Source organism: Protopterus annectens, chromosome 8.part0 (assembly GCF_019279795.1).
Source record: "Protopterus annectens isolate FY-2018-M chromosome 8.part0, PAN1.0, whole genome shotgun sequence".
Taxonomy (NCBI): domain Eukaryota; kingdom Metazoa; phylum Chordata; order Ceratodontiformes; family Protopteridae; genus Protopterus; species Protopterus annectens.
In genome coordinates, this window is record NC_056741.1 from 988889568 (window position 1) to 988915998 (window position 26431).

At 40.8% G+C, this 26431-nt stretch overlaps 1 protein-coding gene across 1 annotated transcript in view; it reads left to right on the forward strand.

The window, feature by feature from the left end:
- LOC122809190 (myelin-associated glycoprotein-like) overlaps positions 1-26431 on the forward strand; it is a gene marked incomplete in the record, with an annotated part of 1534034 nt that overhangs the window by 1217330 nt on the left and 290273 nt on the right. Inside the window, 1 exon segment of the mRNA XM_044080498.1 lies at positions 14008-14280. Coding sequence (XP_043936433.1) covers positions 14008-14280 — 273 coding nt within the window.

The following is a 26431-nucleotide window of genomic DNA, read 5'->3' on the forward strand; positions in this document are numbered from 1 at the left end:
TTTTTAACAGTACAACGTGAACAGTGTTTGCCTTACATAGCTTTATTTAGATGCTGTGGCTACACACAAATACAGATTTGTATCTCCCTTTACAGAAGAACCATCTTGACACATTCAGTAAGCTTGGTCTGTTATTAATCATACTTTTTCATTCATTCCATGTCATTAAACTCTTTTTCCATTCTACTCATCAAACTTAGTGGAGCTGTCCTTGCGGGAGGTGCAACTAGCAGCACTATAAGGTCTGCCTGCATATTATACATAAACTCCATGATGAGCTAAGAAAATAAATATTTGTTCTGTTTATGGATATTATTAGAATAAATATTTCAAAATTTGCAGTGTTACTGTGCATTCCCAGTGTAAATTTTTTCACCCCAGGAGTGTAGCTAGGGTGGGGCAAAAAGGGAAACTGTCTTGGGCACAAAGTGTTACAGGATGCAATCTGATCTGCCATCCATCATCCCAATTGCTCTTAGTGCAATACCAGCTTTTAAAAGTCAGTATTGCAATTGGAGTCAAACTTGAGCACTGTAGTGCTCTATGTGTGGCCTAACTCTACTAACCAGTTTGCAACAGTTTCAATGTAGAAAAAAAAAACATTAAAGCCTGAGCTCTGTACCATATAAACTGTATCATCATCATCATCATCATCATCAACATCAGCCCCCCTTGTTCCCATTTTTCTACACGGGGTTGGGGTATTGTGTTAACTGTCGCCAACTCTCTTGATTCAGTGCCACACTCTTGCCTTCTTCAACACTCATGCCTGACTGTCACAGATCTTCTTTTCACACAAGCCATCCACCTCTTTGCTGGACATCCTCACTTCCTTTTACCTTCTTCCTGTCTGTCCCAAATCTTCCTCACCAGGTTGTCTTCAGCTTTTCTACACATGTGCCCAAACCACCGTAATCTGTTCTCTATGATCTTTTCTGCAACTGGAGCTACTTTGACTTCTGCTCTTATGTCCTCATTTCTTCATCTGTCCCACAGTGTGCATCCTATCACCTTTCTCAGGCACTTCATTTTCATCACCTCTAGCTTCTTCAGCTGCTCTGCCTTTACTGCAAAGGTTTCTGTACCATACAGTAGCACTGGGCACACCACTGTCTTATACACCTTACTTTTCAGCTTCTTTGGGATTCTTCTGTCATAGACTACACCTGATACTCTATGCCAGTTGGCTGCAGCCCCTCTGATTCTAGCTTTGACCTCTTCATTCAGAATACCCTTCTTCTCAACTACTCCTCCCAGATATTTGAAATTGTTTACCTGTTCCACTATATTCCCTTCTATGTGTATTCTCAGCTTCTTCTGATTTACCCAATTTGCTGCTATTACCACCATCTTATCTGTGCTTAGTTTCATCCCATGTGCATTCAGATTTGCATTCCATTCTCCTATCCTTTGCTGAAGTTCTAGCTCAGAGTCTGCCTGTACTGCCACATTGTCTGCATACAGCAGCTTTATTGATCCAACCCCTCCAACCTGTTTGCTAATGTAGTCCATCACCAGTATGAATAGCAGTGGGGTCAGAGCTGAGCCCTGATGTACACCCACACCCACTGGGAACCCCTCTGTGAGGCCGAAAACTGTTTGTACTTGAGTAATTGGGTCCTTGTGCATAACCTGCACTAATTCTATCAATGTTTCTGGGACTTCAATCCACCACAGTACTTCCCAGATCGGCTTTCTTGGGAACTTGTCATATGCTTTCGCCTAGTCTAGGAATGCCCAGTTGGATCCTCTCGTCATCTCTAGCTTCTTACCAATTATCTGTCTCAGTGTAAACATTGGGTCAATTGTGCTGCACCCTGATCTGAATCCAAACTGCTCATCTCCCATCTTACATTCTACTACTCTGCATACCCATTTATCAATCACCAGCTCCCCCGAACTTTCATGCAATGTGATAGGAGTTTGATGCCTCTGTACTGCCCACAGCTGTAGATGTCCCCTTTGTTCTTGTACACTGGCATGAGTATGCTTATTCTTCAGTCATCTTGGATACGCCTTTCTCTCCACACTGCTATTAGTACCCTCAGGAGCCATTTCTCCCCTATCTCACCTAGCATCTTTATCAATCTGCTGTGACCTAATCTGAGCCTGCTGCTTTCCCTGACTTCATCTTCCTTAGTGCTGTTCTTACTTCTTCTTGGATGGGCTCCTTTTCTTCTCTCATTGTATGCTTTTTCTGTGGCAGTACAGCTTTTGTGGGGTTTCCTTCATTCAGAAGCTGCTGGAAATAATCCTTTCATTTGCCTTTGATGTCTTCTGGGCTGGTGAGCAGGTTGCTGCTGGCATCCCTTATGAAGGGTGTCTGACTATCTTTTTATCTTTCTATATTTGCCTTGCAGCCTGATATACCTTCTTTTTGCCCCTTACTGAGTCACTTTCCAGAGGCTGGTACAGTGCCTCTGATGACCTATTCTTTGCTATTGCAACTTCTTTCTTAGCTTCTTTGTTAGCCAACCAGTAGTCCTACCTAGCCTGGTAAGACTTTTCTGTCTCCCACTTCTTCCTGCACTCCTTTTTTCTTTTGATGATGTCCTGGACTTGCATTCCACCACAAGCTTTCCTTATGCACCTTATTTCCATACCTGGCTCGGCCACACATCTTTTCTGCAGTCCTAACACATGCTGTTTTAAGGTGCTGCCATTTTTATTCATCTCCACCTATTTCCTCCTCTTCTTGGGGTGCTAGAACCCTGACTCTCCAGTCAACTTCCAAGTCTTCAGCCTGGTCTCTATTGACCTTAGAGCCTTCTCTGTCCACTGTTTGCAGCTGATTGTGGCAACTAGAGGTTTATGCTGTGGGCTGACTGTTTCACTGGGGATGACTTTGCAATCATGGTTTCTGCCCTAGTGCCTTTTCCTTACTAGGAGGAAGTCTACCTGAGTTGCATGTTGTCTACTCTTGTATGCGATCTTGTGACTGTCGCTCTTTCTGAACCATGTGTTGGCTACTATCAAGCCATTTGCCATACAGAAGTCTAGACTGTCTCCGCCTTCTTTATTCCTGCTGCCCCAGTGAACCAGGCAATCCTTATATCCTGTTCTGTCTGTCCTGATATGTGCATTTAAGTCACCCATTATCAATTCATGTTGTCCTGTAAGTCCTGCAACTGCTGCCTGAATGCACTCTTTTCCTCACTATCACAACCTTGCTATAGGGCATAGGCTGATATTATGTATACTGCCCTATCATTACATTGGAGTCCAACTGCCATGAGTCTGTCATTAATTCTGATGATATCCCTTACTGCCTTCTGAAGCCTCTCTCTCACCACAATTCCTACAGCATTTCTAGCCTGCCCTCCACTGCCTTCTAAAGCCTCTCTCTCACCACAATTCCTACACCATTTCTAGCCTGCTCTCCACCTGAGCAGTAGACTCTGGATCCCAAGCCAAGTGGCTTTGCTGCACTGCCCTTCCATCTCGTCTCCATATCATCACGTCTTCCACTTCCAAGCTGCTGAACCTACATTAAGAATAACAATTCTCAGTTCATGTTTGGCAGGTTGGTTGGTTTTACTTTCGCTCAACAGAGCTATCCCAGGTAACCCAGGCTGGGCAACTAGACACTGGACAGCCAGTACCTTTTTGACCCAGGGTTACTGGCTTTATGGCAGGCACACACTGGCCAATAGGGGCACATATACCCCTCCCACCATTAGCACAGGCATGGGTCAGAGTAGGCCAGGTGCTCAACCCACTTATCACCGGTAACTATCCATGCCCATTTTTGGTGACATTAGTCAGCATGACCGACTCACCTAGAGCCACATTTTATACCACACTGAGTGGCTAGTCCTGCCATGGCATGCAGCCTGTGATCTGTGTTCTCCTATCTTCAGGATACTGTGCACTACAGTAGATGCCCAAAGCGGTTGTTTTGTACAACTCTTCCCACTATAGGGTACCATGTAGAGTCTGTGCTGCTGCCCACAGCTTCATTCATTGGTGAGTTTGAGATGGAAACACTCAGCATGTATTTTAGACATGGGAGTAACCCCAGGGAGGCAGAGGGAGAACATGCAAACTCCAAACAGGTATTGGTCAAAGGTCAGGATCAAACCTTGCACCTTGTGCATCTCAGTGCAGGATATAAACAGTAGCAAGTAGTTTGCTACAGTTTAAAGGAGAAAAGGTGCTTTTTTTTTTTTTTTTAATTATTGTAATGTAAGGAAAGCTGGTTGGGTGCAGGGCACAGTAACAGAACGTGAATGGATGGGGCAGGAGACGAGGCATATCTTTTATCTGGCCACCTGGTTGGTCTGCCAGTAAAATAATTGATTTTTTTTGCTCTTAACTTGAAGATCTTAGGATTGGGGTGGTGTGGCTTGGGCAATGTGTCTGCATTACAAGGACTGCAGGAATCATCCTGCAAGTTTTGCAGAAGTCCGTTTTTTTTTGCTCTCACATGAAGACCTGACGGATGGGGCACTGTTTTTTGGGACTGGCACAGGGTGCTGGTTGAGCCAGCTATGCTTCCTTTGGCTAGACAAATGATGCTGAATGAAATACGCACTCGACAACTGAATATCAGAAAATGAATCTTGTACTTCTTGTTCCTGGATTCATATGTACAGACTTTCCGATTATTTGACTTATATGATAAGGAAAATAACATAGCAATTTATGCAGCAGTAACTTAAGAATTGCTTCTTTGAATAATTGAGCGAGCATTATATTCCATGTGTGTGTGTGTGTGTGTGTGTGTGTGTGTGTGTGTGTGTGTGTGTGTGTGTGTGTGTGTGTGTGTGTGTGTGTGTGTGTAATATATATGTATGTATGTCTTCTCTAAACACCAGTCTTTAAATACTAATTTTAAGGGTTTTTTTTGTTGTGTTTTTTCTGTATTTTTAACTTGTACAATGATTAGTATGAAAACAGCTTAAGCTGTAGCACAAACAGTTCATTTTCATGATTTTGTTCCAAAAGTTTAGTGCATTAAATTAGAAATTAATTTCCTTCATTTAACACAACCTAGTTATTTTTTTTTCTTGCAGTTTCCTTACACACATCTGTGTATATGTTTGTGTATGTATATATATATATACATATATATATATATATATATATATATATATATATATATATATATATATATAGGAGGGGTGGAGCTGCTATCATGTTTTCTAACCACCTTACACTAACATCTCTTACTATCCCCTCCCATCCTGCCTCTCTGGCAGAACTGCTTATTGCATACTGTAAAATAAATGCTCACACATCAATTGATATAGCTGCAATTTACATTCCTCCAAACAACAACATAATTTTACTAGAAAGTATCCTATCCTGGCTCAACAATCTCCTTCCCAATGAAACAATACTCTTGGGGGATACTAACATTAACTGGTTAACCCTATCCTCTGATACTCCCTCCTCCTCCATTAATTTACATGGTTTCACCCAACTAATATCCACACCTACTTATACTACCTAATCTTCTAATCATTCCTGTCTCCTTGACTGAATTTGAGTATCTCGTCCTCAGAAATATCACTTCCCTGACTCTTTACCACACACTTTTAGCAACCACTGCCTGATGAAAGACCTTTGTTTTACCCCTCACTTCTGTAAACCACATAAGCTCAAAGCATTTCACAAACTAACCAGCTTTGACTCCAACATGTTAAACAGCCATCTCTTAGCTATCAACTGGTCATTCCTTAGGCAGTTACCCCTTGATGAAGCTGTTATGAAATTTAATAACATATTCCTTAACATACTCAACTCCCTAGCCCCCATACACACTGTTAGAATAAAATCAAACATATCCTCATGGCTACGAAACCCCATCTGCTCCCTAATGGCTCAGAGGGATAAAGCCAGGAAGCTCTGGACTAAAACCAAACTTCCCACCCACTTCCAACAGTACAAACAACTACACAACCTTGCTAAGAAAGCCATCACCAATGACAACAGAAACCAATATACTAATCCTCCTGAGTCACACTTAAATAACCCAAAAAGGTTCTGGCATATAATCAATCAAATTGTTCATCCAGGCAACCCCTCCTCTCCCCAACCTTGCCCTACAAACACATCTCTTCAAACTGCTACTGACTTTGACTCCTATTTCATAGACACCGTGAAGAAATTAAAAAACACCCACTTTCTGCTATAAAAATAAGATGAATTTAAAAGAACTTTTATGTAAGGATACAAATAGAAAACACAAAAAGACTTTGATACATAGACAAGGCACCTTTAAATGTGGCCACTGTAAAGGATGCTCATATATAATGCAGAATCAATATTTTCAACATCCTGTTACACAAAAGTCATATTACCTGAGGACATATTCTGACTGTAGGACTCAAAACGTGGTCTACGTAGCACTATGCATGCAATGTACCTGCTTCTATGTTGGAAAGATGAACTGCCATATCAGAACCAGAATTTTCTTGCACTTAAGAGATATTAGAAATAGAACATCTACAAATGTACTGAGTAAACATATAATAGCTAATAATAATCATCTGTTCCTGTTTATGGCACTCCAAGTGGTGCACTATGGTACTAGAAAAGGAATTATAAAAGAAATCACTGAATTTGAAGAGACCAAATAGATAGCAGATTTGAGGGCTGATAAAAAGCCAGGCTTAAATGAGCGTGTTCCCTTAAATCCAGTATTAAAAAGGCATTGCCTAAGAAGATGAGTTTAATTGGGTACTCCCACTATAAATGAAGTTAATGAATAAATGCTTACAGATCTGATGAAGGCCTAAGGCTGAAAGTACTCATCTTATTATTTTATTCATATTTTAACCTGTTTAAGTTTATTTAGTAAAATAAAATATTCCACTGTGGAATCACTTTCTTGTTTTATTTCTGTACTGCTTGATGAAGCTGTTATGAAATATAATAACATACTCCTTAACATACTCAATCAACTCCCCAGCCCCCATACGCACTGTTAGAATAAAATCAAACATATCCCCCTGGCTAGGAAACCCCACCTGCTCCCTAATGGCTCAGAGGGATAAAGCCTGAAAGCTCTGACCAAAGCCAAACATCCCACCCACCTCCAACAGTACAAACAACTATGCAACCTTGCTAAGAAAGCCAACACCAATGACAATAGAAAATAGTATACTAACCCTCCTGAGTCATACCTAAATAACCCAAAGAAATTCTGGCGTACAATCAACCAAATTGTTCATCCAGGCAGCCCCTCCTCACCCCAACCTTGTCCTACAAAATCACCTCTTCAAACTGCTACTAACACTAATTCCTATTTCGTAGGTACCGTCAGCAAATTAACCAACCATTCTAACTCCAACACAGACACTACACTCTCCCCCAACCCTCCTAAACCCTCTAACACCTCCTCAGTCTTATCCCTAAAAATGTTATATACTAACTACATTAATTCCCTGCTTCTTAAACTTAAACGATGCTCCACATCAGCAGATGGTCTCTCTCCACTCTTTCTCCAGAAAGCAGCCAACTCCCTCACCCTCCCCATCTCTATTCTCATTAACTGCTCCATTACCGAGTCCAAAGTACCTGCAATCTGGAAAAAAATTCTACACCTTACCTATCCATAAAGGTGGTGGCTCCACTGAACTCGCCAACTTTAGACCCATTGTAATTCTGTCACCTCTCTCTATGATCTTGGAAAAATGTGTACACAAACAAATCCTTCACTACCAAATACAAGAGAACCTAATCACCCCCACTCAACATGGCTTTCATCCTGGACATAGCACCCCTACTGCTTTCATTTCCTGCAATAGCACTATGTCACAAGCCAGAGACCAGAACAAACTAGTCTCTTGTCTATTTCTTGATCTCTCAAAGGCTTTCGACACTGTCTCCCACCTGTCCTCTTAAATAAACTCTCTAAACTCAGCCTATCTACCACTACTATCCTCTAGTTCTCTAGCTATCTCAACAACCATTTCCAGTCTGTTAAATGGCTTTCTGCTATCTCTCCTGAGCTTCCTATAAATATGGGGGTTCCCCAAGGTTAAGTACTTGGCCCACTACTATTTAAGATCTTCACCAATCTGTTACCTACCTCTTCACCAGTGTCATCACTTCTACAATACGCTGATGACTCCACAGTCATCACCAGAGTCGATACCCTCTCTGACCTACATACTGCAACCCAGATCTCCTTTTTATCTATCGAAAACTGAGTCAACAAGAACCAGCTAATCCTAAACCCAAAAAAGACTAAACATTTGCTCTTCATTCCCAAAACTATGAATCATCTTTAACCTTCATTCTCTATCACTATCACTTCCCATAATAACACACCTATCACAGTGAAAACACATACCAAACTACCTGAGGCCATTAATGATGACCAACTGAAATTTGACCTGCATGTTTTCAGCAACATTAAGAAAACCCACCAAAACCTGGCCTCCTGTACAGGAATACATTTTTTTTATCCAGTAAAGCCAAAATAGCCCTATCCCATGCCTACCTACTCCCAACCCTTCCCTACAGCTCTCAAATTCTTACCAACTTACAAACCGCACTACTCTCCAAACTAGAGTCCACATACAACAAGGTGGCTAAATTTGCTGCCGAGCACCCCTACCACACTCATCACTGTTTAGCTCTCAGGAAACTAAATTGGTTAGAGCTTCCTCATAACCTTCTTCTCTCTCAACTTCAGATAATTAATTCTATACTGCATCTGCCCTCCTTCTGTCCCACTGTTATCTCTATCATCTCCCCCTACTCCCCACCTAGAACTCTTTGTAGCTCTGAACAATATCCCCTTTTGATATACAAGCCAAAAAATAAAAATAGGCAAGAACCTTTACAGCTATTGCCAAGCTGAGAACTGGAATAAACTTCTGCTGGACATTTAAAATATTAAACCAAAACACCAGTTCAGAAATGCTGCAAAAAAAGAAAAACATCTAAGAATCATTGGCTTTGTCTGTGTAATCATCCTTCTGACTGACTTGCCCCTACCTTATTCCTCTCTGTCATCTTACCTCCCGCCTTTCTCCATGGTTTACCTTTGAAAACTTGAAATGCACATTGTCGAAAGACAATTGTGCGGAAGTATGTTTTCAAGTTTTCAGATACCCGAATAGAAATGCAGCGAATGTGCAATGAGCGAATGCACATTGACATTCGCTCATTGCAGATTCGGCATTTTGGATGCAGAGTGCACTATAGTGGGGCTCAAGAAGTGGACCCTTTCCCCACTGTAGTGCGACCTCGGAGTTAAAATAAAGTAGGGGGGGTGTTGGGGGTGCAGGGGGGCTTGCCCCCCCCACACACATTATGGTCTGTATTCATAATTGTAGTTCGAAAATCAGCGAATCTGGTTTTCGATTTGCTGTTTTTCGAACATTGGTGCAGTTCGGAATGACAGTTTTCGTCATTCCGGTTCGCACAAAGGGCTGTTCAGATAGTTGATTTTCAACTATTCAAAGGTAAACCTTCTTCCATATCTATTCACCCTACTTCTTTTCTTTTCCACTAATGTTTCTCTACATAACTCTTATTGGTTCTAGTTTACCACTTTGTACCTGCATGATTTCTATAGACTCCAACTGAGTTTACTTGCATATAGTAAGTTCTACCCACTACAGCTATTCAGCTGAAATGATGATGAATAATGTAATTTTTCTGTTTGATTTTTTTACTCGGTATTGTACCAGGTGTACTAGTTAACCATTTAGAATTTAAATTTCTATTATTTTTATTTATTAGTTTATTGTTACTGTTTATGTAATTGTACATATATAATTCTAATTATGTTTTTGTGGAGCTTTTCTCCTCGGGTCTCAGCTAAAAAAGGGTTCTGGCCCAGCTGGACCAACCTGGTGGTCAACAAATGTCAAATAAATAAATAGTGTGTGTGTGTGTGTGTGTGTGTGTGTGTGTGTGTGTGCGTGTGTGTGTGTGTGTGTGTGTGTGTGTGTGTATATTTAATTGCAGGATATTTCTTTTTACTATGATTTAGTCACTCTCTGTGCTTTGCTAATCCATTACACTTTTTCTGTGCTTATCATGTTTTACTGTAGCTTTACACACAACAAAGTTTTATGTGCTGTTTTAACTCAGACAAAGTAATTGTACTCATTCTGCTCACATCTCTCAGAGTTAAACCTGTTTCTCCCCATAATCAGTCCATCTTGCCAGATCATTTCTAATATAAAACATGATTCTGCCCTAGACTAATGAGTCATGTAACTAGCAAAATACACATTATTTTGCTTAATTATTTAATTCACAAAGATAACTGACTATAGGCTCAGTGAGATATTGAACTCTGTGGGATAAAATGGAGACTATAGGACAGATTCTAGTCTCAGCAACAACTGTAATCCTCTTCTGTCTTTATAGCAGTATTGTCTCTTTCTGTTTCTAAAAAAATATATGCACTGAATACATTTAGGGCTTCTTCAACACTGACACTGAAGACATACACACTCTTTCTTTTCAGACATCTCTGACCTTCATCAGTCTGGAATAAATTGGATTCTGGATTCACAATTTCCATTTTTACACAGAAAGCATTTGCAGGAGGTTGCAGTTGCACTATTTCTCAGGCAAGATAAATAATAAGTTATTTTCCATTACTTTTGATGCCATATAACATCTGTTACTCAGGGAGGTAATAAATAACAAGAAGGGAAGTGGACTTGCATGTGGTCAGCCTCATCAACATTTACTTTAAACTGTGCTAGGGATACAGTAAAGGAGACCACATGATGTATATTCTGAACTCTGACACAAGTAAAATCTTTTAATTCTAACCCTTATTTTATAAAGTTATAAACATTTATTATTGGGGCTACTGGGAGTCAAAAATCATTAGCTCAGTATTTTCATGACACACCAAATAATCAGCAGGTCTTTGTGAATTAATGCTAGTCAATATATTGCTATTTACATTTATCATTCCATTCTTTAACCAAGTCTTCACATTTTGTTTTAAAATATAGTTGGGCATGTTTTATATATTTATTGCACTACACAGGGAAATTGCTTGATGCACAGACAACAGCAGACCACAGCTATAGATGACATGTGTTGTTGGTCACCAAGATATGGATTCAGAATTTATATGTAAATGAGAATGCACCATGAATAACAGTGGTAATGCAATGATAATGCAGTTCAGAAGCAGCTCACAGCTGTCATCTGAGGCTGCATTACAATACATGCCAAGAGGTTGTCTAACTAGAAAGAAGTCACTGGATTACCACTGCAACATAGTACTGAAGCTGTGAGCATCCCTTGCAGAAAGCACTTTTCCACTAATTCAAACACATCTAAAAAAATGCATATGTAGACAACACATAAACGTTTGCATGCACAGTTTGCACACGTAAACAAAGCACTGCAGGCTGACTTCAGCTGCTAACTCAATACCCCAGCAGCTAAATAGAAGCATTGGCAAACAAGCATGGGCTGTACTTCCTGCAATATAACCCAAAAAGGATCTGTAATGAGTTAGAACAGTGTCATCAGTCACTAACAATCAGATATAAATGTGGGCATGAATGCATGAACTGATGATGCAAAAAGAGGTCAAATATTTTCTGAAATGTATTACTTTTTGCTGTGTACTAGTTAAACTATCACAGACATAGTTAGACACACACACACACACACACACACACACACACACACACACACACACACACACACACACACACACACACACACACACACAAAGATGTGTCCCCATTTACCACAGCTATATGAATGTTTGGTTAGTACCACATCTGCTAGCTGTAGGCTTTATAGTATACTGCCCACAGCAAGTTTCTTCCTTATTCCTCCATTTTCCTTCTGTATAACTCTGAGAAAGCCACTTAACCAGGCCGTGCACCTGGGCCATCCTTGAAAAGGGACACTTCTGTCCAGTGAGCTTATTTGTATTAATAAATGTATATTTTGAAAGAAAGACAGTACTAAATGTGTCCCCACACTCTAAGACATACATTCTGCTATGCTGTGAACCTTTGTGTGTTCATGTCTCCTTCCTACTAAGTTAACAGTCTTATAGGATTGAAGAATACATTACTTGCTATATTTTATGCTCTTATCTTGCTATGCTAATTCCCCTCCTACAGCTATCAGTGCCGCAAAATGTGCTGGGTGCATCAACTGTAATGTTTTGCATTTGTAATGTCTTTGTGAATTCATGCTAGTCAATATATCGCTATTTACATTTATCACTCCATTCTTTAACCAAAAGTCTTGACATTTTGTTTTAAAATATAGTTGGGCATGTTTCATATATTTATTGCACTACACAGTGAAATTGCTTGATGCACAAACAACAGCAGACCACAGCTATAGATCACATGTGTTGCTGGTCACCAAGATATGGATTCAGAATTTATATGTAAATGAGAATGCACCGTGAATAACAGTGGTAATGCAATGATAATGCAGTTCAGAAGCAGCTCACAGCTGTCATCTGAGGCTGGATTACAATACATGCCAAGAGGTTGTCTAACTAGAAAGAAGTCACTGGATTACCACTGCAACATAGTACTGAAGCTGTGAACATCCCTTGCAGAAAGCACTTTTCCACTAATTCAAACACATCCAAAAAATGCATATGTACACAACACAAAACGTTTGCATGCACACTCATGTAAACAAAGCACTGCAGGCTGACTTTAGCTGCTAATTCAATACCCCAGCAGCTAAATAGAAGCATTGGCAAACAAGCATGGGCTGTACTTCCTGCAGTATAACCCAAAAGGGATCTGTAATGAGTTAGAACAGTGTCATCAGTCACTAACAATCAGATATAAATGTGGACATGTATGCATGAACTGATACTGAGGCAAAAAGAGGTCAAATATTTTCTGCAATGTATTGCTTTTTGCTGTGTCCTAGTTAAACTATCACATACATAGTTACACACACACACACAAACATGCGCACACACACACACACACACACACACACACACACACACACACACACACACACACACACACACACACACACACACACACACAAAGATGTGTCCCCATTTACCACAGCTATATGAATGTTTGGTTAGTACCACATCTGCTAGCTGTAGGCTTTATAGTATACTGCCCACAGCAAGTTTCTTCCTTATTCCTCCATTTTCCTTCTGTATAACTCTGAGAAAGCCACTTAAACAGGCCGTGCACCTGGGCCATCCTTGAAAAGGGACACTTCTGTCCAGTGAGCTTATTTGTATTAATAAATGTATATTTTGAAAGAAAGACAGTACTAAATGTGTCCCCACGCTCTAAGACATACATTCTGCTATGCTGTGCACCTTTGTGTGTTCATGTCTCCTTCCTACTAAGTTAACAGCCTTATAGGATTGAAGAATACATTACTTGCTATATTTTATGCTCTTATCTTGCTATGCTAATTCCCCTCCTACAGCTATCAGTGCTGTAAAATGTGCTGGGTGCATCCACTGTAATGTTTTGCATACTTATAACACACTGATTATCCCACCCGAGCAATTTCTGTATTACTGTCAGCACTGGGGTGCAGTATTTTCACCATTGAGGTACAGTACTACTCTGTTACATCCCCATCTTGTTGTCATTTTCTGAGTACCGTGTCAGTGTATTTTATGTTTATCACATCACTGAAATGAATGATATGAACAGCCTACTGATCCAGTGATCACTGCCGCATACATTTCACTCTGTAGCATGCTGACCATAACTGACCATATACTGACAGCTACAGATAGTACTGATGTTAATAAACAGCATATCTGTTAATACACAGGCCAACACTGCTTTCTTTCTGCATGTGGTATTAAGCTCTGAGAGCATCTATGTATCTTGCTCTATCTTTCATCTTGAAGATAGTATAATAGTACATCTTAATCATATGTATTTCCCAAATGAAACTGGTTTCACTGCAATCAAACCACATATTAAATTTCTTCTTTTAGAAAACAAAGCAGTCATTGTAGCTGTAATCTAAAATCTCATTAAAAGATTTTCATTTTTATTTCACTTTCTATTTGTTGATGTTTTTATTTTTTTACAGTTGAGCCGACTATTTTACCCGAGTCCAACTGTACCTACAATGAAACAAATGTCATCTGCCAGTGCGTGGCCAATGCCAACCCTTTGCCTAAAGCTGATTGGATAGTTGGAGGTCAGAACATTACAAACCATGGCCAAGTCTTCAGTGTGTCTTCTGTCATCTCATGGCAAAGATTTACAAGTATTCTGGAGGGAAAAATGGACTCTGAAGTCAGTATTGCATGTGTCATGACTAACATACACGGGAGTACAGAATTACAGCTCTACACTGTTGGTAAATATTAACATTACCTACATTAACTTGATTGCTAAAGAAATGACATCACTATGGCTGTATAATTTTCAGTTATACTTCCTTCATGGTCCCTAGTAGCATAAGCGAATTGATGTTATACTTTTGAGCTATTCTAACTCATATAAATTGTATTTAAATCTGTCTGAAAAAATCTGTTATACAATATTACTTTCTAGCTATAACCAGGAAACAGTACATAATTATAACTTTACCACAATTCATAAACCTGATTCTAGCTATCAGTTGTGGATTGACTGTGGTGTACCTGAGTAGAAAACCACTGCAGGAGATCAGTGATAACTCAAGAAGTATGTCTCTTTCTCTCTCTCTTACAAGTCACAACCATTTCCTAGACTGACCCCGTGGACAGCTACAACTATTGTCAGAATTTACAAGGCAAAGTGGTGGTGGGGACAGAAGTATGTTGCCAGGTCTTTCTTTCATGTCACACATGCACATTCTCACAACTACAGAACAAATTAGATTCCCAATCAACCTAGCTGCATGTCTTTGAAATGCAAAAGGAAATCAACTATGGAAGCCACATGATTTTATTGTATTTTATTTTATTTGACATTTGTTTATCAGAATAGTCCATCTGGGTGGGGAGTGGCCACAGTGGTGCAGTGGTTAGTGTTTTCACCTCACAGCAAGAAGTTGTCCGGTTGGATTCTCTACTGGGGTGCCTTCTGTGTGGAGTCCACATGTCCTCCCTGCTGTAAACTGTCTGTAATTGCAAGTGTGTGTGTGTGTGTGTGTGTGTGTGTGTGTGTGTGTGTGTGTGTGTGTGTGTGTGCGCAAGTGAGCGGTACAGATGAACTACTGCAGCAGGGCTAGCCACCTGGTGGAGTAAACCTTGGCTTGAGATAATTTTCACTGTTGAAGTGACACCCCAACCCCATGTGTAAAATGAAAGGGGTTGAGGACAGATGGATGGAATAGTTTATCTGGATAAGAAGAATTCATTTTCAGCAGAGGTCCAGGGAGAGAAAGCTCCAATAGTACATACTACAATGTATATAGAAAATAAAAGGTAAAACACTTTTACAATGTACATACATAAACAAAAAAATACAGTTACTTCTGAAGAAATAGCACAAATCAGTGTTTGAAACATTATCAGAGGAAATCAGACATATGTCAGTTATATAACCTGGTCTTAGTATATCTGTACAATCTATTGTAAGATCTCTATGATTTAATAAGTAGTTATAATTGCTGAACAAGTATTAAAACATTGGCAGAAGAGACAATCGTATATACATACAATACTTCCAATACAATCTGGCCTTAGGATATCAGAGCAATGAGTAGAATACTCTTTACAATATAGTCAATAGTTATAGATATTATAACTTAATTTATGGAGTGCTTATGTTATTCACATTATAGAGATACAGTGACAGGATAGTTATAGAAAATGGGGGGGGTGGATTAATAGATGAGAAGAATATTATGGGGCTGTTTGTTAAACTTAGGTAGTGTTAGTTTAGATAAACAATGATTGTACAAGAAACTCTTGAAGGTAGACTGTATAGAAAGAATGAGGAGAAAGAGGGAGAAAATGTATGAGAGATTAGCCAGGGGTAGGTGAACATGCAAAATCTGCACAGACAATATCCCAGCTGAGAACTAATGCAAATAAAGTATTGCTATGAGGTGCCAGTACTACCTGTTCTACAACTACAGGATTACAAAGTGTAATCTGGTATACTTACATTATAGGCAGAATATAATACATACCTCTCAACTGTATAGATTTTTGCAGAATGTCCAGATTTTTGCCTCATATTTTTGGTGTGTTCCTCCTAAAATCTGTACCTTTCTGGCAAATAGTTGAGGACTGAAGTCATTAAATAATGACAAACATTTGAGTTCAAGACTCCACATCCTTCAGAAATGCATGTTAATGCAAAACCTATCATTCTATCAACTTTTTAAGTTTGTAAGAGCAATATTTAAAATCTGTCTCTATTTGTTCCCCCATCATTTTAGGCTTTGTCCAGATTTTCTGCACTAAGAGGTTGAAAGGTACTAATGCAAAAGTCTTTTTAGGTCATTTTTCACCTCATGGCTTGCTGACCACATCCATTCTCCTGCTGGGCATCATCTTGTGTAATCTGTCACCACTGTGGACCATTCAGCATGCAGGCAACAAGTGATAGGAAGGTTCCATCATCATGACTGCTATTAGTGCATTTGTGCCCTCACTTGTTTCTAGCAATGTGAACAATTAGGACACTTCTTAGTAAGGCCTTAGCCTCCTCTGCTTGGAAGCAGTTGGGAGGACTGCTGTCACTGGCAGGAACTACTACATTCTTTCCCTGCACATCAGGGCTCCCTGCCTCTTCCTAATGGGTGATACCATTATTAGCTATAAAGCCCCACCTGCTGCTTCTTGTTGATTGTTATAAGTTCATCACCTATAAACCTCTGCTTGCATATGGTGAAGCATCTACCAGACCATATTTCTTTCTCCATCCCAGGTAGGCGAGCTAGCACTGGTCACTCACCTCTACCCTCTCCTGCTATGTTTTTGCAATGTTCATGGTGCTATTTGAACTCAAGCAATCTGGGCCATGGTGCAGCCATTATCTATCTAAGTCTCATAGCAGGGAAAATTCCCAAAGTCTTGATTATGTTTCGTGCCACAGCTGCCCACTTCATCTATGGCTACAGTGCCTGTGCAACATATAAACTGGCACCATACACTGTATTATAATTCCCAAAATGCACACTTAAAATATATATAATCAGTAAGAAGGGAAAAGCAAATTCTCCTAACAATTCCTAGCACTCCAGTCTTCTACAAATTTCCATTTGCATGGTGAAATTAATAGGAAATATGAAAGTCAGTCTGCATCAATCTTCTGCTTAGAGATATTTTTTCTGCAATGCTGGATATTAATACGGGGAAAGTCATTATGAATGTAGATCTTTCAGGTACCCCTCTACATTTTGCAGGTGTCCTTTATGACATTTCTTTAGGAACAGTAGGTCATATCATGACTGGATGTCATCTTCTGTGCTCACTTCATATGCCACCTACATGTTAAGACATTGCATTCTGTTGTGCAGTGCTTATTATAGGGACATAGCAATATGAATAGTGCCAAAACTATGCCTCTTATATGTTTAGGTATGGCAGTGCACTGGTGGACCTGTTAGCAATAATGCCGGATTCCTCCCTCTCAGTCATATGAAAAAGCAATTCATAAAATAATTGGCTTTGTTCAACATGTGTGCAGAGCAATGCTGTTTTAAATACATGCCTATTGTAAATATCTGCTGAACCTTGGCTTTAAAAGTACAGGTATGGTATTCTCACACCACTCGTAGTGGGTGGAGATAAGTGTTTGTTTGCTAGCATGACAGTGTACATTGCATGATTCTAGGCCATTCTACTTTAAGTTGTGCAAATTGGCCATTGTTTATTGTTTCCAAGTTTGGTATGCAACTTAACCAAGTCATGCTGAAATATCAGCAGTACCAAATGTTCTGGATGCTGTGTGAATACCTCCATGCTATCTGTCTATGACTACAGTCCTAAATGTTATGTGTATCATATTGGTTTGTAGTCCATTAAGGTCTGTGTTGTGAATAACACAAAGGGCTGCATTGTCTCATTTGCATACTTACTGCATATATGAGATAATGCAGGTATATGATGGTGTAAGGAAAGTTAATCTGCATATCTTACTTTGTCAAGTCCCACTGACACCAACAAGCAAGAAACTGCTCAGTCCATTGTCATTGTCCTTTGAATGTGCTCCACAGACATGTGAAACTGAAAATCCTTTGATAGCACTCAACAGACATGTGCAACTGAAAAACACAAAAGATGCATAATTATGCATTTATAAAACTTTTAGCAACTACTGTGTTATACTTTCAAACAAAGGCATCAATTATTTTGTAGTAATATGTAAGCAAAAGCCGAGTTTGGGTCCTTTAAGAGAGTCTTCTTTGGGATGAGACTAGAAGAATACAAGTAGTTTCATTTACTATCTGATGTTGTCGCTTTCATTCCTCCTCATGGCTGGGTTACAGATCCGACCCTCAGATCCAATTTGGCCGCATTTTTACAGACTAGGATCCAAGTCTCGAGCTCCTCCCACTTCCCACAATGCACTGTCCACTGACTAACTCTCTCATATCTCATTTGCTGCCAGCAGTGTCAGATGTGGTTATTGAGTCTCCAGATCTTGTCAAGCTTTTTGCCAAGTTGTTTGCTACCTTTCTTCAAGGTTTTCAGATGAGTGCTTTTTGCATTCTTTTTCCTTCCATTTTATGGTAGAGTAAGGTTAGAATCCTTCCCTTTTTTCTTCTAGCTTGGCAGTTGGGCTTTATCATGCTTTTTCCTCTTCTAGCCATTTGTTTAGGCTTTCCCCTTCCCGGCTGTTGTGGTTATTGTTATTGGTATATGAAAAAAAAAGAAGATACATATTTTTTGCTTGTTTAGCTGATTTGTATAGTTCTGTTGTATAGTGATACAGTGTTTTTTGTGGTTGCCGTGTGGGGTGTTTTTAATTGTTTCCTCTGTGCTTGTGGTAATATGTCAGCTAAACCTACAAGTTTTAATAGGTGCTCTAAATGTCGCCAAAAATTCCTGCATTCAGATACACATACTTTACAGTATGTGTTCATTGTCTTGGCTTTAAAAATCTGCGGTCAGCTTGCACTCTCTGTGAGAGGTCAATCCTAGGGCTTTCGCCGACTGCAAACAAAAGTTAATTCTTAAAGGCCTCCTGCCTGCTTCAAGTTCCTCTCCAGGGGCTTAAACCCCCTCCAAGAGTGTGGCAGGGTCTTCTATCTCCAAGAAGCACCCTCACAAATCCTCAAGGGCATCTTCACAGCCACTCTCCCAAATGCCATGCCCTTCGTATCTGACAGGCTCAGATCTTAGACTGACATCTGCTCTGGCAGATCTGACCAGTACTTGTCTAATCACCAGTTCTCCTGAAGCTGCTCCTTCCACCTCAGATCCTAAGACTATGGATCCAGTAGCTAGAGGTCCCTCACTGGTGCTGGGCATTGAGACTGCTTCTTCCCTCAGGATGGAGCAGACACCTGGCAGGCACTCCAGGCTACTGTCCAGTGGCTTCTTTCAGGCCTTCAAGGAGCCTGTCAGAGGTCGATGTGGACAGGATGATCAGGAAGATTCTCAAGACTCCGCTCCAGTTGGGGGGGTCTTCTCTGCTCTGTCCATGGGATATGCCAGTGTTTCCCACCAAACTCAGTATCCTTCCTGGATACATCCCTCGGTATTGGAGTCTCAGGATCATAGCCAACTGAGAGAGCTATGGTTGACTATGAGGAGCTACCCTTCCTCCACTCCGACCGTCGCCCTGACTTCCTCTTTTCCATTGTTGTCAGATCGAAGCGGGTTTCAAGATGTCCTCATAGGATCTCAGGGGAGGAGTTCAGCTCCCACTATGTTGGAGCAATCTCTTCCTCTCAGTGCTTCTGCACTAGACAGCTTGTGTTCAAATCTACCTGGAACTCAAGGCTTGGGGATTCCTGCCCTTTCTTCTTCAGTAGCCTTGGCTCCTGTGGAACTGGGGAGGGATTCCTTGGATCCCTCAGCATTCCAAGTTGGAGAAAGGTCCTTCCTTTGCCATAGGGATCTGGTCTCTTTCAGCTATGACCCTTCCCCTGACTTTCCTTGGATCAGAAACTTGAGCCAGTCATATCTGCCCACAGTCAGCCTGTCCAGACTAGCCCCCAAACTCTTCCCCCAGAGGGAGTCCCATCTTCTTCTCAGACCTCCACTTTACATCCCACAGAGAAGATTCCTCATGAGAGGACATGCAAAAGGAGAAACACTAACTCTCCTTTGGAGTCTGTCACTTTGGACATGGACTTTGATGAAGGGGAAGGATCCCTCAGATCACCACAAGAGGGCATCTCCTTTGGAGACATTTTAGAGATGCTGAGGCAGAGACGTGGTTGGTCAGCTCAGCCTCCTTCCTTGGAAGAATCTGTGTTTTTGGAGGCTTTCAGTACAGGCCAGTCTACATCCTGGGTGGTCCCCTCAGCCAACATGCTTGTGGATTTGGTGTTTCCCCAGGCTTTGAAGGAGTCAGACTCTATTGAACTGATTCCCAAATGCCCAGATAAGTTTTTATCTCTCCCTAAGGACAGACCATATTGGACCAACGGTGTTCCAGTTGATGCTATGGTTGTGGCAGCAGCTACCAAAAAGGAGCTAGCTGAGCAGAGATCCACTGTCCATCCACTGAATACGGAGTCTAGAGCAATGAGCAGATTTGGTAAGCATGTTTACGCCTCGGTCACCTATTTGCTGAAAGTATTAAACTACCTAGCACACTTTACTCTATTACACAGGGAACTGGTGAAGGAATTCTTAGACTCTCTGGCAGAGATCCTGTTGGTGAAGGACTTCAAAAAGGTCTCTCCCCAACTGACAGCTCTTTTCTCCTTGTCCAATTCTTCCACGAGGCTTATCTCCCACTCCACGGATGGTTCCTCATGGGCAGTCGGCTCAGACATTGGTATTCAGAGACATGCCTGGATGAGGCTTTGTGATTTCACAGAACCTTTTAAGGGATCCTTTGTCAATGCCCCATTTGATGAATCCTTCCTTTGTGGTCCATCAGTCAAAGAGACCCTATCCCACAGTGAGGAGAAAGGGAAGACCTTGTCTGCCATTGGAGTCAAGTTTTCAACTCCTCAGTGCACCTTTTCTAGAAAACAGTACAATGGAAAGACAACCTGGTTCCAAAAATCTCAGGGGTCTTCCCAGGATCAGTGTGGGGATCCTTCCTCTAGAGGCAGAAGAGAAGGTTTCAATTTGAGATGCCACCCATGGGTAGAGGGGGTCTGCAGAATCAGGGAGTCAGGGAACCTTTCTCTAATAGACCCTATCAGTGCTCCTGAAGTGCTGCCAAACTGATCATCTCTGGAGGTAGTCGGTGTTCATTTTTCCCTGCACCCTACTGCCTGGACTGATATAACATAAGACAAAAGATTATATCCAGAGGTTATTATATTCACTTTCTCCTTCCTCCACCAGGGAGATCAAAGACAGACCCAGATGTTCCACCCAATCAGAAGGAGTATGCAGTAGCAGAAATTCTAAATCTACTGCAAAAAATAGTCATCCAAGAGGTCCCGATCAAATAAATAGGATTTGGAGCTTACTCTCATTTTGTTTAGTGCCAAAGAAAACCAGGGACCTACAATCCATTTTGGATTTAAGCAAACTGAATTTGTTCATAAAGAAGGGACAGTTCTGAATGGTTGCAGTCTAGTCCATTCTACTGTTGCTGTGGAAGGATGATTGGATGTGCTCTGTGGACTTAAAGGATGTGTACTGTCACATCAAATTAGACAGAATGCTTCAGAAGTCATTTGTACTTCTGGCTGGGAGCCAGTCACTTTCAATTCAGAGCTCTGCCCTTTGGACTCACCACAGCCCCAGGGGTGTTTACCAAATGCATGGTGGTAGTTGCAGGTCACCTGAGACTGCAAAGATTCTGAGTGTTTCCATATCTGGATGACTGGCTCTTCACTGTCCCAACCAGGAATCAACAACTCCAGGCCAGGAATGACTTCTTCAACCTTGCCAGCCATCTGAGTATCACCCTAAACCTGACAAAGTTGAACCCATTTCCAGTTCAGAATTCCATTCAAACTTTGAGAGATCATGGTCGAGCCGTCTTAAACTGGTCTTCTCCATTGGCAAGGCTGATACTTCAGGCTCTTGCATCTATGGCTACTGCCATTCTATTAGTCCCTCTAGTAAGGTATTTTATGCCTGTACTTCAATGGACTTTGGCTGATCAATGGTCTAGTCTCTACCAGCCTCTTCTGTTCCTATCAAATTGACTTTTGTTTGCAGAAAGCATCTCCAGTGGTGGTTACTGTTGGATGACCTGATGATAGGCAGACCTTTCCTCCTTTCTTCCCCCTCAACCACAGTGATCATGGATGCTTCCTAGTTGGGGTGAGAGGTGCATTCCAAGGGAAAGATGGTCCCACGTGGAGACCAGATTGCATATCAATGTTCTGGAGATGAGAGCAGTCTTCCTTTCATTGCAAGCCTTTGAGGACATTCTTCCTCTAGGAACTATTGCAATTCATACAGGCAACATGTCACAGGTATGGTACATCAACAAACAAGGAGGAACCTGCTCTTACACATTGTGCAGAGAGGCCATGAGGGTTTGGGAATGAGCGATGTCTTCGGACCATTTTCTACTTGCAACTCACATACTGGGGAAATCCAATGTCCTGTTAGACAAGCACAGCAAATCCATTTTGACCCATTATGAGTCATCCCTCAACCAATCACAAGAGGACTTGATCTTCAGCTACTGAGGCCATCCCTGTTGTGACCTGTTTGCATCCCCCACAACAAGTGCAGCAACTACTTTGCTCTGATTCCCCCCTCTGGGGAAGTCCCCAAGGCATGCTCTGATTCATGATTGCCCCCCCAGTCTCTTCTACACTTATTTCCCTCTACTATTGATCCCAAAGTTTCTTCAGAAAGCAAAATATCTAAATCCTTAGTAATCCTCATTGCCCCCTATTGGCCTCATAATATTTGGCTCCCCTTCTTCTGGTCTCACCTGAAATATCTTCCAAGGATACTGGAACCCAAACAGGACCTCTTTTTTCACCCGGTTTCACTTGGTTTCTACACTTCCAGTGACTGTTCGAAGGTCCAGGCTTGTTTCCCCCTGTCTGATACATTATTCCCAGATACCAGCTACCAAGATAGTCTAATGGAGTAAATGGAAGAGATTTGTTTTGTGGGCATCTAAAGAGAACATTGACTCATTTTCAGATCCAATATTTGCTATCCTTTTCTACCCTGTGTCTCTTTTCAAAGAAGGAGGGGCCAGTTTCTCTACTATCAAACTTCAATTGGCAGCCACCTCTAAATTCCATTCGGGTAATGTTTTCAGTTATCCTGCAACATCTAAACTCTGCAAAGCATGCTTCAAAGGAATCTTCTTCCTCAGATGTCCAGCTAAAGATCCTTCCCCATCATGGTATCTCACTGTGGTCTTACAAGGTTTAATTCAAAAACCTTTTGAACCAGCTAGCAACTGTGAATTAAAGTTTCTTTCATGAAAACTGCCTTTCTTGTTGCTATCACTTCAGCAAAGAGAATTTCTGAGATCCAGACATTGTCTTCTAAGCCTCCTTACACAATTTTCCACAAAGATAAGGTGTCCCTTCATACTAATCCCTCTTTCATGCCTAAGATAGCTATAGAGTCAAACCTCAACCAGACCATACAACTACCAGTTTTCTTCCTATTTTTCTCTAATGAAGGAGAACATTTGTTACACTTGCTTGATGTTCATAGGTAGCTGCATTTTTATCTTCATAGGACAAAGCCATTTCAGAAACCAGACCAATTATTTGTGTCTTTGACTCATAGCTGCCTAGGTCAGGCAGTTTCAAAATTTTCTCTTGCCAAATGGATAACAGACTGTATTACTTTGATCTATGGCAAGAATGGATTACAATTACCTCTTTCCCCTAAGGTCCACTCAGCTAGATCTATGTCTTCGTCTTCCATCTTTTCTTCCAGGGCATCTTTACATGATACCTGTGCTGCAGCCAGTTGGTGAAAATCTCATACCTTTGTCATGCATTACAAATTAGACATTGTTTCCAGGAGCCAGGCTTCCTTCAGTCTGGCAGTGATCTGGCATATCCTTTCATAAGGTCACCCAGGAGTTGTATAGTTGGGGACTCTAACCCAACTGTGTGTAGGAATGAAAGAGACAACATCAGATTTATAAGCTATGTATTTACCATAACTTGGTATCTGTGTTGTCTTCTTTCATTCCTCCTCATATTGCCTCCCACACAACCCTCTCCCTAGTGCTCCAGAATACCTGGAGAGAACCTTTTAGGAACTGATGTTCCTAGTTCTGAGCATCTGGTTCTTAATTTGTACTTCTTTTTTTTTCTTTTCTGCTCTCTATCAGCTGAGCATCAAACTCAATCTGAGGGAGTTAGTCAGGTCACAGTGCTTTGTGGGAAGTGGGAGGAGCTCAAGACTTGGATCCTAATCTGCAAAAATGCAGCTGAGTTGGATCTCTGAGTTGGATCCATAACCCAACCGTGAGGAAGAATGAAAGAAGGCAACACAGGTACCAAGTTATGGTAAGTACATAACTTATAATTTTACTAACTGCTGAATGCTGAACTGCTCATTTGAGGGTATGCTGCACTGAAATAATACCAATGTTGTTTACAATAAACAATTTTTCAATTTTATTGATTGCAACTGTATCTGTTTTTCTGGACCTGATGCAAATCTTGAATGCCACAGATTACTGATAACTGATTAAAACATATCAAAGGCGCCAAATAAAAGGTAACATTCATGTCTCATTTTTACCTCATTTTCAGAACTGGGAAAATATGTGGAATATTCTCTCACACACACACACACACACACACACACACACACACACACACACACACACACACACACACACACACACACACACACACACATTCTTCAACTATTTGGACAGATGCACACATATATTGATTTTGTGAGGTTGTGCTAGAGAACAATGTGGAATTTTATAACAACTCATCTCTTCAAAAGTGGAATAAATGAAAAGAAAATATTAACATATCCTAAATATTTTACAAGGGCTTGGTCTCAGTAACATGGTAAATGTGGGGATCTTTCTCTGCTCCCCTAGCAACTACATTTGAGATCTCAACACGATGAGATAAATGGGATAAATCTTGATGAAATGATTTTTGATGAGCTTAGCTACAATGAACTGTATGGTTCCTGTATGCCTTTATACTTCACACAGGAAAGCAAGGAAACAAGCTCTTCGAAGATCTATTTAACTTGCAAAAATCAAGCTTACTGATGAAGCACTTATGGTTTAATGTTTGCAGTGTACCGCTAAAAATCTGTGTAGAGAAAACTTTGCAATAAGTAGTGTTAGATATTCAGTTATGTGAAATAAATAATGAGAGTGCCTAGGGTTCAGAAAAGGTTACTGCAAGCAGTAAGCCCTACCATGAATAGACAACTCCTAGCAGTAACCCTTTCCAATACAGAGACAAGCCCAACACAGTGATTTAACATTTGGAAGAATCACCAGGGTGGGGATCGCAAATGCCATGATGTAAAATAAAAAATTCTGTGGGAGCAGCTAATGTTAATTAGCCATGTGCTCTCCCTGAGAAATACCTGTGGTAACCCATTTACTCAACCAACTGATTCAGAGAATCATTCGACTACATTAATTAGCACAGCCAGCTGAGATAAATTAATTCAACCAGAGTGCTGCAATGACATATTGTAGTCAATGGGATAGACCAGTCTGTTGGTAAGTTTAATGAAGTTCAGTGGAGAGGTAGTGGTGGGAGAGGTGAGTGTGTGTGTGTGTGTGTGTGTGTGTGTGTGTGTGTGTGTGTGTGTGTGTGTGTGTGTGTGTGTGTGTGTGCGTGCGTGTGTGTCTGTATGTGTGTGTCTTAGGGGAATGAATGGAGTAAGATAACTAAGTGTGCGTTTGTACGTGTATGTATGAATGGGTCCATGACTCTGACAAATTGTATGAGGGGTGATATTGAGTGCAAGTGTGTGTGTGTGTGTGTGTGTGTGTGTGTGTGTGTGTGTGTGTGTGTGTGTGTGTGTGTGTGTGTGTGTGTGTGTGTGCACATGTGGTTATCTATATATATGTGTGTGAGAATGTAAGGGGTGCTACTTGCGTCAATGTTACGCATGGGCTACCAGAGGAAATTACTGTTTTAAAGTGAATTTTTGCACTAGCTGTAATAAGGACTGAATAAGAGACATGCAAATTAGCTAATAATAAGATATTCTTCACTGTGACTAAACATCACAATGAATCACATTTCCAGCAATTGCATAAACTGTTCTACCTGGATAGGCTCTTTACACAACCTTGAAAGCACTTTTCTGAATCTCAGCCTATGTTCAAAGAAAGTTACTGCCTGAGGAAGCTTGCATTTTGGAAAAGAAAAAACACATTTGAAATTGTTTAAGCATTGGGTGTGGCTTACAGAAAGGTGCTGCATTTGCTCAAATGTGTAAATGAGTTTCTAATAGAAAGTTAAACCACCAAGTAAATTGAGGAAAAATGCCCAA